At 42.1% G+C, this 18,195-nt stretch overlaps 1 protein-coding gene across 1 annotated transcript in view; it reads right to left on the bottom strand.

The window, feature by feature from the left end:
• CDK5RAP2 (CDK5 regulatory subunit associated protein 2) overlaps positions 1 to 18,195 on the bottom strand; it is a 255,327-nt gene that overhangs the window by 97,628 nt on the left and 139,504 nt on the right. Inside the window, exons 19-20 of the mRNA XM_006865676.1 lie at positions 10,879 to 10,974; positions 9,126 to 9,313 (exon numbers count right to left, since the gene is read on the bottom strand). Coding sequence (XP_006865738.1) covers positions 9,126 to 9,313; positions 10,879 to 10,974 — 284 coding nt within the window. The remainder of the gene's footprint in view (positions 1 to 9,125; positions 9,314 to 10,878; positions 10,975 to 18,195) is intronic.

The following is an 18,195-nucleotide window of genomic DNA, read 5'->3' as shown; positions in this document are numbered from 1 at the left end:
AGAAAAGACATACAGGACTCAAAAACCCACAACAAACCATCCAAAAAATCAGAAACAAAGGGGGAAAGTGCAACCGTGAGAAGAAACTGTGAAGTGATGGGTATTTACAGCTAGCAGAGGGATCCAGAAGTTCAATTCTCTTGGTGACAGAGAGACCTATAAACTTCATGACACATCTGTCTCCTTCTGCCCAGCGCCAGAGGCTAAAAAGGCAGAGATTGCAGGCAGCACAATGAGGCTTACCCACAGAGGAGGCAGGAACAAAGGCACACTTTAGGAACTAGGCAAATATGTGTGCTTCAAGAACTAGTTCAAGAACTGAAAGAGTCATTTCCCTGCAGCATGAGACCTCAGAGGGCCAAACTGAGACAACATCAAAATCACCATGCAGGAAGAAGTCAGGGTAAGGGTGCGGCACAGGGCTGTAAATACAAGCAAACTGAAGCTGCCAACAAAATCCAGCATTATGAAAAACAAATAACAATCCAACAAATTAGAGAAAACATACCCAGGAAAATAGAAATAAAGTCATCTCAAAAAGATGTTAAAATAAGTATGTTTAAATCATCCAAAAATAAATAAATAAATAAAGGATGAAAGCATTCACAAAAAAAAAAAAAAAAAAAGTAAGCTATGTTATGTAGAAAAGAAGATGTAGAAAAAGGAAATGACAAGCTGTAAGAGGCAAAGACTAGGAGAAAGGAGATGTGGTGGTCAGTAGAAGGACGGGGCAGAAGAGATTCTCACTGATGATAGTTCTTTTTTTCCTCCTCTTTCCTTGTTTCTTCAATTTCTCCTGCTTGTCTTATTCCAAGAAACCTAGTGATAAAGTCAAATAGGACTCTACCAACTCCTTTAACATGCCCTGACCTCTTCCTCCTTATTTTTGTTACCACTGTTCTGCTAGAACCTTCCTGACCTTCCCTATCTCTGTATCTCTGCTACCACTAGAAAGCACATGCATCCTTAGTCTATCTTTCCTACAGGTCTGGTGAGGGCAGGGCTAGGGCCTTATTCAAGTCTGGATCACTATCATGTAGCCCAAAGACAGAGTCTATTTAAGTCAAATTAAACATCTACAGTATACTATAAAGGGGTAAATGAAAACAAAAATTTAATATTTGATGACTGGTACATGTTTCACTTCTATTATGGAATCAGGAGCTGTAGTAGGACATTGGTTAAGTAAGCACTAGGCTGCTAACTGAAAGTTCAGCAGTTCAAACCCACCAGTTTCTCTGTGGGAGAAAGATGCGACAATCTGCTTCTGTGAAAACTGCAGCCTTGGGAATGCTCTGGGGCAGTTCTAGCCTGTCCTAAAGGGTCACTATCATTCAGTACTGACTTGAGGAAAACAGGCAGGTGGGTGTAATACAGCATCCCAAACCAGCTTAAAGCAGATTAAATCTCGACTTTCATTTATCAGGAGATGTTAAACTAAATCTTCCTTCCCTCTTCTTCCCTTAATAAAGATTAAAAATAATGACAATTGTTATTCAGCTAGCCAAAGAAGCACCATTACTCAATACCAAACAAAACACAATAAAACTCAGGAAAAGGCTTTACAAATGGGTAGTAAAAAGTGGTGGAAAAAGCCATTATAATATACTAAAGTGCTGGTGCTCTTAAATAGAACATTTCAAGTGTCCCTTTTCTGGAGATTTGAACAGCGGATTAAGTTGTCATGGTAATCAGGACCTTTTTAATGGTTCAGTCCGAGGGTCGTGTCAGAGACCCAAACACTGTTGACATACCCGTCCCAAACATCTTTGCCATGTAGAAGATGTAAGGAAAAAAGAACTGACATTTACTAAGCACTCACACATGGCAGAGTCTTTAAAAATATTAAACACGTTTAATCCTCACAGGACTACAGGGGACTGTTATTAGCCCCATTTTACAGATGAAAAAACAGGCTCATAAAGCTTCAAGATCTCTCAGAAAATTGTCAGAGAAAAGACTGGAACCTAGACCTTTCTGACTCCAAAGATGTTCTCTTGCAACGTTTCTAAATTTAGCTTCTGCCATAATGTTGCATTTGTCATAATTTCTCTATCCATTCAGCATATATACTGAGTGCCTCCCATGTGTCATAGAGGCAGCTGGAATCATGATGATGAAGAAAGAGGGAGTCCTGCTCTCATAGAGCTTATACTTCACTAAGAAGACAGGTAAGGCAGATATGCATTCATACATACATATATACACACATGTGTATGTATATCAATCTAGGAGCCCTGGTGTGGCGCTGTGGGTTAATGCGCCAGACTGCAAAGCCGTTTGAACTGCAAGGTCAGCAGTTCAAGCTCACCAGCTGCTCCTTGGAAATCCTATACAGGGTCATTATGGGTCGAAACCGACTCAACAGCACTTAACAACAACAACAACATAAACAATCTAAGGTAGTGATAAAGACTATGGATTTTTTTATAAAAAGGGGGGAAAGTTCTGGCAAAGTGCAGACATAGGAATTTCTTTTAGATATGGTGGTCATGAAAGGCTCTCTATGAGCAGATTTCTGAGCTAAGGTACTACCCGCTCCTCTTGGATATATCAGGGAAAACAGCCTTCCAGGTAAAAGAACAGTTACTGAAAAGGCCTTGAAACGAGCACAGGCTTGTATATTTAAAGGACAGAAAGAAGGTGAGTATGGCTGGAGTCCAGTCAGCAAGAGTGGTAGGTGATGAAGACAAAGAAGTAGGAAGAAGTCAGGTCACGACATTCTAATTTTACTCTGTAAGAGCAATGGTAGTCCACTGAGGACACATGATCTGACCTAAGTTTTAAAAAGAGGGATCTGGCTGCTCTGTGGAGAACGACGGTAGCAGGGCAAAAATGAAAGGAGAAGGACAAACAAGAGACTGCTGATGGAAGAGTGCAGGAAAGAAATGCTGGCAGCTTCCACGGATATTTGGGGAGGTGGAATTAATAGGATTTGCTGGTGAAAGGAGGACTGATGAAATGAGTGAAAAAAGGACAGACTCTTAGACTTTGTGGCACAGCTATTAGATAGGAAACAGTGCTGCTAACTGACATGTAAAAGAATGCAGAAGCAGTTGAATGGGACAGGAAGTTAGATTTTAGACAGATTAAATTTTAGGTATCTATTAAGCGTTCTGGAGATGTCAAGTAGACAGCTGACTGTATGATCTGGAGAGAGGTCTGGGCTGTAGGTGTAAATTTAGACGTCACTTAAGCATACTTCAAAGCCATGGAAGTGTGAAGAGATAGAAGGAAAAAAAAGGGGCTGATTGCACAGCTCTGGCACATTCCAACATTCAACATTTGACAGAAGAAGAGCCAGCACAGCACAGGAGTCTGAAATGGAGAGACCAGCGAGGTAGAAGAAAAACCCAAGGAGAGGGTAGGGACAGAAGGACAGAAGGCAAAAAAAAAGAGAGAGAGAGAGAGAGAAGAGCCGGAGGGTGCTAGAAGGCCAAGACACTAACCACTGGATTTGGCAACTTGGAAATTGTTTCTGATCTTGATAAGTAGAGTGAAGATATGAAAGTACCTGGAATGGGATGAGAAGGATTTCTTTCATGCATTCTTTCCTTGAATGGGAATAAAGAAATGGGGCAAGTAGCTGGTCAAAACATGAGGTTGGGGGTAGAGGAAGCAGTTTTCTGAAATGGCTGATATTGAGACATGTCGTAGGCTTATGGAAATGACTCAGTGACAAGAAAAATGATGCTGAAAGGGGGGTTGTGGGAGGATATGGACTGTATGTTATAGCACGGAGGAGGGGCTGCCCTTGGATAGGAGCAGGGATAATTCTTTCATTCCATCATTAGAAAGTTTGTGAATTACAAAAGAAAATAAATGGGTGGTCCTTGAAGGAAAATAGTCGTTTCAATTTGACTTCAGTTGTTTTCTCAGTGACATCTATAATAAGGTCATCAGTCAGGGAGGGGTAGGAGTAAGGAGAAGAGGCAAGTTGCAAAATAGTCTTACACTGGGCAATGCTGAGTGCTTGTTCTGAAATTAGTAATGTTCAATTTTAAACATGACCTACGCAAGTACCTGACCTGAATCAAGAAGAACTAAAAGGGCAGTGTGTCCAAAACACGGAAAGCAAGGCAACTAGAGTAGAGGGGAGGCCTACCAGACTACATTAGGCCTATTCAGGTTTTGTAGTGTCTCTGACATATTCAAGTACTCACTCCACAAACAATATGAAAAACAGTATGGAAGGGGCAAGGGCAGCTACAGGGCACTGGTTAGGTTACTGCAGTATTCTTAGAGAAAGCTTAAACTGCAGACATGGCACTAATGGTAGAGGAAAGTATGTGGATTCAAGAACTATTTAGGAGATGAATGGTCAGGACTTACAAGCCCATAAAATGTGGGTGGTGATGGAGAAAGCCAACACAGTTTTTGAATAGAACTTCCAAAGGTCTAGTTCCTTTCCAATGCGGAACCTACCTTAATGCACTTGCAAAGTCTTCTCTCCTAAAGACTTCGGAGTGTCTTGGTCTGTTTCTCTTTGGGTGCTAGCCAGCCTGGTGGAAGCTCACCTATCCCTCATTGTCTCAAGAGTATTCTAACTCAGATTTCCTAGGAGTTGTCCTCTCTAATTCTGAAAGATTACACAGTACTAGTTTTGTTTTTGTTAGGTGCCATAGAGTCGGTACGGACTCATAGCAACCCTATGCACAACAGAATGAAACTATTAGCCTTTAAAAAAAAAAAAAAAGACTTAAAAAAATTACATAGTCCCCACAGATCCCCTTTAACGTTGTTAACAATTTTTTAAATATCAAATTTCTCACCTAGTTTTAGCTGCAAAGACCACAAACCTTTAAGTGGTAAAATCCTACACCATGTGTATTCCAGGCAGTTGAAACCAGGTGATTCGGAAGCACAGAGAGGGGTAGGGAATCACACCCATGGTGAACTTCCAGGAGAACAGGGACCATGCCAGTCCATTCTCCATAGGTCAGGCTGAATCTCACTCTGACCCTTTCCACTCAACCTTCAAGGTAAGAACTGCTTTGCTTGGTCAAGGGCAAGACAATGAATCAGGCTAAGGTATCTTATTCAATTCTAGAGAATAGGTAAGCGGAATCAGTTACTCTTGACCTAGCTACTCTGCTAGCCCCTTAGGTCACAGAGTGGAAGGCTCCAAGGTGAGGAGTGCAAAGGCTAAGGGGAAGCTCAAAGTCTAAGTTGAATCTTTTCATCTAGCTCTATCAGAGCTGCACTGGGGTTATCAGAAACTGGCTCAGCAATGAACACAGAGACAGATTCACTGGCTGGCTACTGGTCCTTGCATGTAGTGCAAATTTTGCCTGGGGTGAGTGGGATTGTTGTTGTTATGTGCCGTGGAGTCGGTTCCGACTCATAGCGACCGTGTACAGGGTTTCAGAGGGTGTAAATCTATATGGGAGCAGAAAGCCTCATCTTTCTCCCGCGGAACAGCTGGTAGTTTCGAACTGCTGACATTGCAGTTTGCAGCCCAATTCGTAACCACTACACTACCAGAGCCCCTTAGAAACATCACCAAAACTCCACTTAATACCAATCTGGGTTTCTATATCCATTATTTCATTTAATCTTCACAAGATCTCTACAGGGCAAATAAGTATTATTATTCCAATTTTACAGATAAATAAACCAAGATGGCACAACTGGGCTAGAGACCATGTATTTCTGACTCTAAATCCTGTTTTTTTTTCAGGGCACACCTACCAGCTGGAGGGGATTCCTAGGTAGAAAAATTGATGTTTCCCTGCCCAATCAGAGCTATCCCAAGGAAAAGTGTTGTTTTTTTTAATTTCCTTGGAAAATTCTTCAATGGCTCTATTACTTACTGGGTAAGGGACTATGACCTTGACAAATGTCCGTTCCCACACCTATAAGGCGATCACCAGCAGCAGCATGCAAGGTTGGTAAGAGGAGGAAATGAGGCAGGTGTGGAGTATGTGTGCCGGATGAGGTGCAGATCCTAGGTGGACCTCAGCAGGCCTGTTGGGGTCACTTTCATGACCCACTCTCTTAAGGCTCGGCAGTGCACAGTGAACAGACACTACGCAGAGGTTTAGATGAGGGCGGCATATTCAGACATTAGGAAGCCTTTTCCAACAATGGAGATGGCCAACAATGCCCAGAAGATCTGTGAAACATACATCTATTAGGAGTGCTGGGAAGGGAACAGGTAACTGAATAGCAAAGGTCAAAACTGGTCTGAACATAGCTAATATAGGTAAAGGAGGGTGGGAATGTTTATATGCTTGACTGTTTTGTGGATATTGGTTTCCCTTCCCCATAATTGTAAAATAGACATTTATTGGTGATAGAAATGAATAATGAGAATTATGATGACAGAAAGCTTGTAGCCCAGCTTCAGCCTACAACTGAATGGATTTTCTAAAAGGGGAGTTAGAATTTGCCCAGGGAAATAGGCTTCTTGTTAAGCCTTTGTAGAGTATGTAGCCATAGGTGAAATTCTGAAATTCAAAGGGAACCCATGAGCAGTCTACTATGTTCATTGGTGACCACTAGGGTCTACTTGTGAGTGGAAATAGGGGAAACGCAGCAATGAAGACATGGGCTGACTCTGGCCATGTTCTATTGGCACCCATTGACCTTGAGATGAGAGAGGGAAGAGGAAGGGCTGGCTGGTCTGAAGTTTAGGAAGATGTGTGAACTTCTGAGCCTACAGTCACTGACCTAGCCCTGGGGGCCAAGAGTGAAGCAGCCAACTAGTCTGAAGTGCAGGGAGGCGTGCATGAACTCCCAAACTTGCACTGAGGAAGATAAAGATGTTTAATACTGAGAACAAGTACAAATTGCAACAAATGGGCTCCCTTTGAGTTTCAGTCCTACAAGGGGGTTTTTCCTGATGGACTGACTGTACTTTCCTTGATGCCTCCAAAGCAAACAGCTTGCTTGATATTCAAACAGCCAAACAGTCTGCTTTTTTCTTCTGCAGGTCTTTTCTTCAATAAGAACTAGATTTTTTGCCAATAAATGCAGTGACTCAAAATTCCAACTACAATGAAAGGATTCTTCATATCAAGGAACAGCCTTATTTCCTAAGCATAATGGTTTGATAGGGATGAGAAATTTAGACATTAGCTATAAAAGTTGGTGGGGGGGTGGGGCTATGAAAGCATGAAGTGACTGGCTTACAAGCTCTCATGAGTGTGCTCAGCTACAGAATGAGGGGGGTAAGGCAGAATCCCCACTCAACAGTTTCCCTTTTTCCTAGATGGATCTGGTAAAAGACAATGGTGATAGGATTTTATGACTCAATGTTGAGTAATTGTTAGCAGGGTTAATTGCGATTGTCATAACTGTAATAGTAGAAAATGTGTAACTAAAAGGAGGGAGTATGTAATCTTTCATGTCGGGAACAGATGATCCCAGGACCATCAAGAAAGAAGAGTATGAGTGGAGCATGAGAGCCCTACCTAGAAAAGTGGTGTCAGCAAAGACAGTGGCTATGTGCTTGTGGGGCTTTCAAATGAATATATTTTTTTGTTTTAAGTACACATCAAATATTTTTACCTTGTTCATTTATGAAATATAAGATGTAAACAGGGAGCCACAGGGAGGAAGTGGAATAAATGTTGCTGCAGGGAGGGGACTGCAATCACTGAGATGAAACAAGGTGGATAGTTTGCTGAATGTAGAACTGATAACCTTGTCTATTAACCTGCACCTAATTCACAATAAAAAGTTAAAAAAACACACACCAAAACTGGTCTGCATAGTACTGCCTCCCACAGTGCTTTCTTAAGAAATATAATTATGTCTAAATTTCTAAATATCAATATTTTGGACTTCCACTGACAGTCTAAGTGATCTCAGCCCATGTGCTTGCACAACAACAACCATGTGGAACTGAAACATTCCTGTTCCTTTGAGGGGAGTACAACTACCCCAATCAAAACACTCCCATTAAAGCCCATTGCACTTCGTGTTGGCTTAGTTCACTCAAGTACATTCTTGCAGGGTAATCAGAGAGGGTTACATTTTTAAATTCTGATACATAAGATGGGACCCTGATGTTTAGGGAATCCCCCATTTCTCAAGTTTCAACTATGGTCACCTGACACTCTTTTAAGACAAACCAGAATAATCACTGGGTAAGTCCACCAAGACCCAGGATCTATGCCCGAAAATAACTGAATTCAATTGACCTATCCACTGGGATGGAATAAGGAGTCTGTGCCTAATTAGTCGTGTTCTTGACCAACCAGAGTCCCCAACAGGACTCAAGGCACAATGACAGAAGGATGTCAGGGGATTGGAGAGAGGTTAGCCAGAGCTCCCAAACCAAATGCTTCAATCCTTTTCTTAGCTAGTGAAATGTTTATCAGGCTTAGCTCACTAATGACAGAGGAGATACACATACTAGGGTTCCGGGCTTTTGCCAAGAGTCTTGAACAGAAGCCTCCAGCTCCACTTCTCCATCCACAATGGAAAACTGAAAACTTTTCTTGAACACACACTGTGTGCTAGACACTTTGATAAAAATGATCTTTTCTTAATCCTCACAGCTTCCAAGAAATAATCTAAGAAACTGAGGCACTGAGAGTTGGTGGCAAATGTCTTCCTGATTCCAAAGCCTGTTGTGATAGGCTAGAAAGCATGTGAAGGGGGAGGGGGAAAGTGCTCCTAAAGGATTAATTAAAAATACAAATGTACCGACTGTTTCTTCTATTTGGTTTTAAGAAAAACAACCTGTATTATTTCCTCACACAGGAATGACTCCCAGCAGATAAAAATTTTTACTTCAAGCTCAACATAAAACAGCAGAGTCATAACTACAATGGTATTTTTTAATCAGTTGCAGAAACTGGAAGAGAGATTTCAGTACAGCTGATTCTTCTCTCTGATAGTCAGACCGCCCCTTTGGAGGCCCCCAGGAATAATTCTCAAGAAAAGCTTTCTTTCAAATTCTCTCTATATAATGGGCTTACGGGAGGTTTTGCTGAAGTCCCCTCACAGCCACTAGCATACAACCTAATTCTACATCTGCATCACTGGCAAGATTCCCTCCAGCCGGTTCAGGAGCTTGCTCAGGTAAACCACAGAGCACCACCATCCAAATCCATTTAGCAAACTGAGTTTGATCTCCTCTCACACTAGAAAGAGACAGTAATACCCACAAGTACCTGGATTTCAGTAACAATGTGGCTTTCTCATTAAAGAAAGGGGCAAACAGGTTCATGAGCTCTCCTCCTTCTAGACTCAGGTCCCCAGGACAACTAGGCTTGCAGGCTCCATCGTAGTCTAAAATACTGGAATCTGTGTGCCGTAAGTATCCATTTTTACAGCCTCCTTTGGGACAGTCCTCCATGATCTGCAAATAAAATGATTTGGTCCAACAATGAAATAAGAAAGAGGCTAAGGAGACACAAAGAGGGATACACAGGATGGAGACCAAGGGTGAATGGACAAGTTTGAGCCAGAGACCCAGAGCCAGTGAGGAAAAGACCAAGAAAATGAAGGGAGGAGGGAGGGGACAGAGGGACACAGGCACACAGGTCCCCACACAGTCGCCAAAAAGCAGGAAAATATTCTGGAAGGAACACAGAGATGTTGACATCACCTTTCCTTACCCTCAGTTTCCTCATCTATAAAATGGGAATAGTAATACCCATCTGCCAAGGCGCTTACAAAAATGAAATGAGATGGAAAACTCACTGTAAGTGCCTAGTGCAGTGTCTTACTGGTCACACTGGATGTGAGTCACACCACCGTGACAAGTCCTTGTACTTTCTTCCCAAGAAGGGTATGGAAACACACCGTTAGTAATGCGTCCTCTGGACATTAATTATATGCTTCCAGCAGTTTATCACTCTTCTTATCAGAAAGCAGACTCATTCTTTACAGACACATACTAATTAACATGACTTTGATTTGTTTCATTATAAGGATGGGGAGTTCCTCATTTCCAGGGAGATGTTATTTATGAATCCACCTTCTTGGGTCACTGAGGGTCCCATAGGAGTGGCACCAAGGATACATCTAGTTAAAGCCTGTGCTGGGCATGTCTTGAGGAGCTGCAATTAACATTATTTCTCTTCTTCCCAAAGCTGTAAATTTCCTCCACCAGTCTATAAATAACTCCTCTTGACTTCATTACTGCTGGTGATATATACACTAGCCATCACTGCTCTCTCCATACCTGTAAAATGATTAAGATTTTGAGATGGAAGACAAGACCCACACAAATGAGCTGTTATTTACAGGGTCTTGTTTGCCACCAATCTAGTTCTTAAATTCATCAAATAAGCTATTTACAATGGAAGGAAAGTTCAAAGTATAATTATAAAAATAGTAATTGCTATCATCTACTGAGCAATTACTATATGCCTTTCTACTTAAATATCACAACAATCCTAACAAGGAAATACTAATATCCCCATTGGCAGGGAAAATTCAGGCTTAGAGTTTACACGAATTGCCCCTGTCACATAGCTAACAATGGCAAAGGCAAGATTCAAACGCAGGTCTCTCTGACACTAAAACCCCCTATTTAATTGTTTTGATCTCCAAAATGATCTACATTTTAATGGTCTCCTATTCTTGACTCCTTGAAAGCCATACATGACAAATCTGTAGTTTCCAATCTCCCAATGAGGGAAGTATGCTTCCATCATTGGTTCTTTAGACTTAGAGATCTAAAGATCCGTCCAGGTCCAATTTCAGATGACTGTATTCCCTCATAATTACACTTTGTATTTTATATTCACAATTTGCAACTATACATTTGATGTCATCTTCAACCAAGTTCAGGAGCAAAGGGCTAAATCTCTTTTGTAGCACACAGCAGGCACTCCATTCAGGCAGAATTCAGTCAAGACTAGGAGAAAGCATGGGCTTGGGGTGGGCAGAATGAGGAGTTGATTGTCACGTTCCTACCTCATCACTCTGCTCCAAATGCTGGTCACTACGGAAATGATTCTTGTCGTCCTCTCCAATTTTGAGTGTGTCCTCATCCTCCTTGCTAGCCAGAAGCTACATGGAGCATGGAATGGTGTGAAAATCCAACCCAAAAATATGTGCAGCATGAATAAGTCAGTGATGTCTTTTTTTTTTTTTTTTATGTAAAACAACAACAAAAAAAGAAGCAGGAAAAATATGCCAAAGCCATGAAAATAAAAATTAACCACAGTTAGAATTTGTTAATTTAGACAAATCACACACAGCTGCCTGGGATCAAGCATAATTTAAGGAAAAATTCCCCCAAAATAACCAAAGCTGTTTACTACTGCTGCCCTCGCACTGCCTGAGCTGTTTTAACTTGAGTACGCCAACAGTTGTGTTGTTACAATTCCTGCCTTTGCTAAATTCACTTTCAGATTATAGAGAAGGAGGAAGATTTTTGAAAATAGCTATGGATGGAATTGAAAATATCAGTAAATGAAGTTTATGGTGTGCCAAATTTATGCATTGCTTCTCCTCTTTAGCGCCATGCAAACTTCTTTTCTGAGGGCCAGACATCTGAGATGGACAGTCTCAACAACACTGTCATTTTGTTGACAAAAAATCCTCATTACTAATGAGCAGAGTATCAGGCTTGTCTGACGATGACTTTGTGCTTTCAGAAATGAAGGACAGTGATTCAAAAAGACTGCAAAACTCCTACTGCTCTAAATAAGTATAAATTCCAAAGCTTCTGCACTCTGCATTCGATAGAGGGTCTCAAGAAAGCAGGATCCCAGCTCTCCGGGAAAGTGATGTCTAGTCAGGGGCCACCTGGACTAACCAAGTGAAAAAGTGAGAGGAGAGGTGGTCATGCGAAGAAAGGAAAACCTAGATCAGTCAAAGTTGTTTCAAAAATACACCAAACTCTTTCTGATCAGTGAGGCAAAAGCTAATCACTAAAGCCATGCTTACCCTAGCCCTATCGTGCTAAGCCTCCTATGAGATAAATGCTCCCTTTCAGAAATTCCAACCCTAGTGCCCTCTCCGCCTTGCCTTGATCTTCCCAGTTTCTGGTCTAGAGCTCTCAAGCATTTGATCTTTGGAAACTGTGCCCAGCATTGAAGATTATTGCAACAGGGATGACTAATAAGGGATTTCCTTCCAATTGGTGGAGGTACGGGTGGTTAACAATCAAGGGGATTATATAAATAAACTTGGACTCTTATTTCTACACACAAAAAAGGGTGCCGAATGCACAAACAATACAAGGTCACTTGGTGGGCATGTTTTGGAAGAAGAAAACCGTAAAACAAAGCAAACTGTCTTCAGAAAATGATTCTTAGAGAAACATCCCAGTGTCGGAATATATTCAAAGGCTTGTTGTTAGCTGTTAGGTGCTGTTGAGTAGGTTCCAAATCATAGTCACCCTGCAGTTAGTATCAATTGGAACTGAAGATCATAAAACCCAAATCTGATTATACTAAGGTTCAAGCATTCAGCAACTGGTTAATACTTAAATGGTAGTATCACTGTCGTCTGCCACTGACAACCCCATGTGCTACGGAACAAAATGTTGCCTAGTTTTGTATCATCTTCACACTGTGTCATCTCCAGTCCACTGTGGAGGCCGCTGTGTATTCTGAGTGCCTTCCAAACTAGGGGGTTCATCTTCCAGCAATACACCAAACAGTATTCTGCTGTGAGACACAGGGTTTTCATTGGCTAATTTCAGAATTAGATCACCAGACCTTTCTTCCTCATCTGGCTTAGTCTAGAAGCTGCAATGGAACCTGACAACATAGTTGGAATAGGTAGTCCCCAGCTTAAGATGTATTTGAGTTACAACAAACCATACTTACAACTACCTGTTTTGTTGGGGATTTTTTGTAATCAATCTCAGATGTTCACGCCAGATGTTCTGTTATGATTTACTGTTCAAAAATACTGCCTTCTATGGATGGGAGAACAGTTAGGCAGGTTTGCATGGGCTAAGTGGGACAGAGGTAAATAATGATGTATATACAACCTAGCGTAGTGGTTACGAATCGGGCTGTGAACCTTAAGGTGAGCGGTTCGAAACTACCAGCTGCTCCGCGGGAGAAAGATGAGGCTTTCTACTCCCGTAAAGATTTACACCCTCGGAAACCCTGTACAGGGTCGCTATGGGTCGGAACCGACTCGACGGCACTTAACAACAACAACTTAACATACAACCTTGGAACACAGGGCTCTGGGATACAAGGATTGAGACATGGTTTGAATGGACAAAAGAGGGGAAATAATGTTAAGATGCTTGGCTGTCTTTTGAATCTTGGGTTCCCTTACCTACTATTGTAAAATAGACTCTTGAGGGGTAGAGAAAAGAATACTTAGAAACAACAACATAGAAAGCTTGTAAGTCCGTCTTCAGCCTATAACTAATTGGAATATCTAAAATGGGGCTAGAACTTGCCCTGTGAAGGAGGCTTCCTGTGGAACCTTTGCATTGCATAAGACCATAGGTGGAATCCTGATCCTCATCCAGAACCTGCTGAGGTGGGAAACTTCCACTGAAAGGACAAGCAGACCAGCCTGGAATGGCTATAAGAACAGAAGATACTTCTTGAAAAGAAAGACCAGCAGGAAAAATCAAAAACAATAATGGCAGTCTGATTGACTACTACAAGAACAAGTAAGTCTTCACCCAGGAGCCATCAAGGCTAGTGGTAGGGTCTCCTCAGGGCAAACCCCCTTCCAAGACTAAGACTCAAGGGGAATACACAAGCAGGCATGTGGTGTTGCTGCTGAGCACGTTGGTCACTGATAAGGGGAAGTGGGAGAAAAACAGCAATGAAGTTGTGAGCTAAGTCCAACCACGTTCAATACTCCTGTCAACCTGGGTTGAGGCATGGTTGGCCAGCAGTATGGTGAGACCTAGGGACTCCTGGTTCCAGGGACAGGGACAGGGACATGGTCACAGAGTGGAGAGTGAAGCATCCGGCTGATAATGAAGTGAGGGGAGATGCAGAAGAACATCCATACTTGCAGATAGTACCCATTTGACCTGGCTTCAATGGCTGATGACCAGAACTCGACTAGAGGAAGAAAGAAGAGGAAAAAAAGAGCAATCCACTACAATTTGATTAACTTGACCTATGCTTGTGGATGTAATAGCTCAAAAGAGGGAATAAATCATTACAGCGAGCATTATTCCCACCTCCTCGGTACACGGGGCTGACAGGGATGGGCAACTTAGACACTGGCTACCCAAAATGGGAAAGGGGAGCCTACAAAGGCAGTAAGTGGCTGGCTTACAAGCTTTCAAGAAGGAGTGGGGGCAGGTAGAATCTTCACTGAGTCCACACAGTTTCCAACCTGTCTGGATGGGGCTGGTGAAAGGAGATGGGGATAAAACTCTTGCGGTTCAATAGTGAAGAATTGCTATCAGGACTGATTGTGAGTGTTGCAAATGTAAAGGCAGACGTTTTGTAACAAACGGAGGGGAGTGGCTGATCTTGCAGTCCAGGACCGGAGGAACCTGGGACCTTCAAGGGAGAACAGCGGAGTGCGGGACCCTATCCAGAAAAGTAGCAATACAAGAGATGGAGGCAGAGACAATAATGTGGACAGAAGGAGCAGCTGGGGACTCTGGACTCAGGGAGGGAAAGGGTCTGTGTGTTGATGGCCAGGGGACAGGTTTCTGGGGTGTACCCTTTGGCTGTTTGGTGATGCATGCAGGGTATTATAATCATTGCAATGAAATGAAATAAGACAGGATAAAATGTAAAGCTAACGTTCTCCCATGTAAACTATCACATAATTCACAATAAAAACTTAAAAAAAAAAAAAAAATACTGCCTTCTAGCAGGCCTTGAAAACTTAAAACAAAATTTCCATCAGAACCAACTGACACCAGAGTTGTCAGAACAGAATTCCATCATAATTTGGGGACTAGCTACGTTTGAAATACCAGTGGCATATATTCCATCATCATAGCAATGTGCAAGTCACCACAGTAAAAAGGACTAGTGAGCAGATTAAAAGGGAGAAAAAAAACCAAGCCCACTGCCATGGAGTCAACTCCAATTTGTAACGACCCTATGCAGGGTTTCCCGAAACTACAAATCTTCGCAGGAGCAGACAGCCTCATCTTTCTCCCACAGAGCAACCTCATGGGTTTGAATTACCGACCTTGTGATTAGCAGTGTAGTGCTTATCCTACTGCATCACCCGGGTACTGTAATGAACAGACTGTTACTGTTTAGTGCTGTCCAGTTGGTTCTGACTCACAGCAACCCTGGACAGAGTTTCCAAGGATCAGCTGGTAAGTTTGAACCACAGACCTTCTGGTCCAGCAGTCCAATGCTTATCCTACAGTAACACGCCAGGACTCCAGTAAATGAACTTGTTATTAAGTGCCATCGAGTTGATTCAAACTCATAATGACCCTGTATAGGGTTTCCAAGGAGCAGCCAGTAAATTGAACTACCAACTTTGAGGTTCAAACCAACTTGCAATCCAGTGTTTATCCTACAGAGCCACACTACGACCCCAGTAAACAGACTAGATCTGTGCAAATTTATTTACTAAGACCTCAATGCTTACAAATACGTGAGAAACCCTATCCTTCTACTGGCTCCTTCCCCTCAGTTTTAAGACTTTCTTAAGTGATACAAATCGACAAAACCTATCAAATATAATGGAGATGGTGGTGCTTGTGTGCCTTGGAGTAGTTCTGGCTCATAGCGATCCTGTATGGGTTTCCAAGACTATAAATCTTTAAGGGAACAGAAAGCCTCATCTTTCTTCTGCAGATCAGACAGTAGACTCACACTGCTGACCTTGCGGTTAACAGTCCAACTGATAACCTGCTACACTATCAGGACTCCTTATCAAACATGGTTGTTGTTGTTGTTGTTAAGTGTCATGGAGTTAGTTCTGACCCATAGGGTTTCTGAGGAGTGGTTGGTAGATTTGAACCGCTGACCTTGAGGTTCAAACCAACATTGTGATCCAGTGCTTACCCTACAGTGTCACACCAGGGTTCTATCAAATATGGTAAGAGTATAAAATGCTTAATTAACCATTTCAGAAAGAGCACTAGTAATTTCTTATAAAATTACCCTATCATCTAACAAATTCCATTCCTAGATATTTAACAAGAGCAATACAAATATTTGTCCACCAGACAAAGACTGGTGCATGAGTGTACACAGCAGCTTTAACATAACACCCCCAAACTGGAAACAATTAAAATGCCCACAACAGGAGAATGTACAGACAAACTGTGATATTTTCATACAATGGAATACTACTTTACTGTAAAAAGAAACAAACTGATGATGCTTGCAACAATATGAATGAATCTCAGAAACATTAAACTGAGTGAAAGGAATTTTACACAAAAGAATGCATACTATATGATTCCATTTATGTGAAGGTCAAGTAAGACTAATCCATGGCGGATCAAAAGCAAAAGAGCAGCTCTGAGGTGGGAAGGAGACTCACTAGATGAGGGGGCACATGGGATCGTATTAAGTGTTTGGGCTATATAGGTAGAAACTTGGTAAAACCTAGCAAATATACATTTAAGATTTCACTACATGCAAATTTAACCTTAAAAGAAAAAACTTTAAGTAAATATTAGATTCTAGCTAATGAAATGCATGCAGAAGTATTTGGAGGGAAGTATGCTGCTGTCTATAACTGACATTAAAAGATATCAAAAATAAGATGCAGTAATGATGGATAGATGAGAAATGTGAATAGTGAAATACAAGTGGTAGGTAACGGATTTTCATTTAAAATTCTTTTCACTTTATATTTAAAATGTTTCACAATAAAATGTTGGGGGAAAGTCTCTCCCTTCTTTAAAAAACAACAAACAAAACATCAGCAACAAAAGTCTACCTCTGAGTCCCCAAAAGCTTGGGCCACTGAGCACTGTCTGCTCTCTACTAGCTTCTAGAAAGGGTCTCCTATCCTCACCTTCTGCCCTCTGGCTTTGCTGCCAGCACTCTCCAGAAAGTGTTGATGAAGTGTCCCCAAAGACATTCCAATACAGGACATAAAATTCACATAGGACTAGGGAGTTGCATAGAGCAGCCTTTTTCCCAACAACTGTGAATCTGAGAAACATTTCCCCTAAACTAAGATGAACAGACTGTTGTTAATAAATGCCATTCCAATGCTGTGAAAATCAAAGGCATTGGAGTCATTCTGCAATTCCAGAACTACAACCATGCTATTACTTAATCATTAACTTTCCATTTTTTCTTTACCCTTATTGACTTGGTCAAAATTAAAAGCAAACTCTCTCTGCTACCAGGAATGGTCAAGAAATTAAATGTGTGGACACAGATCAAAGTTCCTTGTGTCAAGGTGGTTTACTAATTTTCAAAGGCTTCAAACAAGGTGTCAAAAAGTACTCTGAGTCACTATAACCAAGCTCTGCCTCCAGCTCAGTCACCAACTGAGATGTGACCTACACACAAAGTGCTGACCCGCCTTGTTGTCATTTCCCCAATGCCCATCACATCTCTGCTCACTGGCCCCTCACTCCACTGAAATGTGTTTGCCCAGGTCCTTTTCTTGACATTGTCTTCTCCCAGAATCTGGCTTTATGCTAAACACTCCTCTGTAATACAGCACTCCCCTGACCCTCCCCCTGCCTCAGGGGGTATTCTTTCTTAATCTGCTTTTCAGACTTCTCCTCCCTGTTGTTGTTGTTGTTGTTATGTGTCATGGAGCCGGTTCCGACTCATAGCGACCCTGTACAGGATTTCCGAGACTGTAACTCTTAACGGGAGCAGAAAGCCTCATCTTTCTCCCGCGGAGCAGGTGGTAGTTTCAAAGTGCTGAACTTGCGGTTCGCAGCCCGATTCGTAACCACTACGCTGCCAGAGCTCCTTTCTACAGACAGAAATTCTCTTAACCCCTAACAGGGAGGGTTGGGCCCTAGGGCACCTCACTATTCTGCATTTACACCCTCAGAGTACTCACACTTTCTATTCTGATGGCCCTCTGTTTCTTGTGACTAACATCTAGACAGTGAGCTTCAGAAAGGTGGTGGTTGGTCTTGTCAAATGCTGTCCAGTCGGTTCTGATTCATAGCCACCCTGCATAGGATTTCCGAGGAGAGGTTGGTGAGGTTGAACCACTGATCGTGCAGTTCAACCCAACCTTGTGGTCAAGTGCTTACCTTACAGTGCCACACCAGGGTGTTGTTGTTAAATGCCTTGGAGTCAGTTCCAACTCACAGCAACATTGTGTAGGGTCCCCAAGGGCTTGAGCCACCTTACAGTTAGCCGTCCAGTGTTTATGCTACAGCAT

The sequence above is a fragment of the Chrysochloris asiatica genome, unplaced genomic scaffold (genome assembly GCF_000296735.1).
Source record: "Chrysochloris asiatica unplaced genomic scaffold, ChrAsi1.0 scaffold00081, whole genome shotgun sequence".
Lineage (NCBI taxonomy): Eukaryota > Metazoa > Chordata > Mammalia > Afrosoricida > Chrysochloridae > Chrysochloris > Chrysochloris asiatica.
This window is presented reverse-complemented; position numbering and strand designations above follow the sequence as displayed.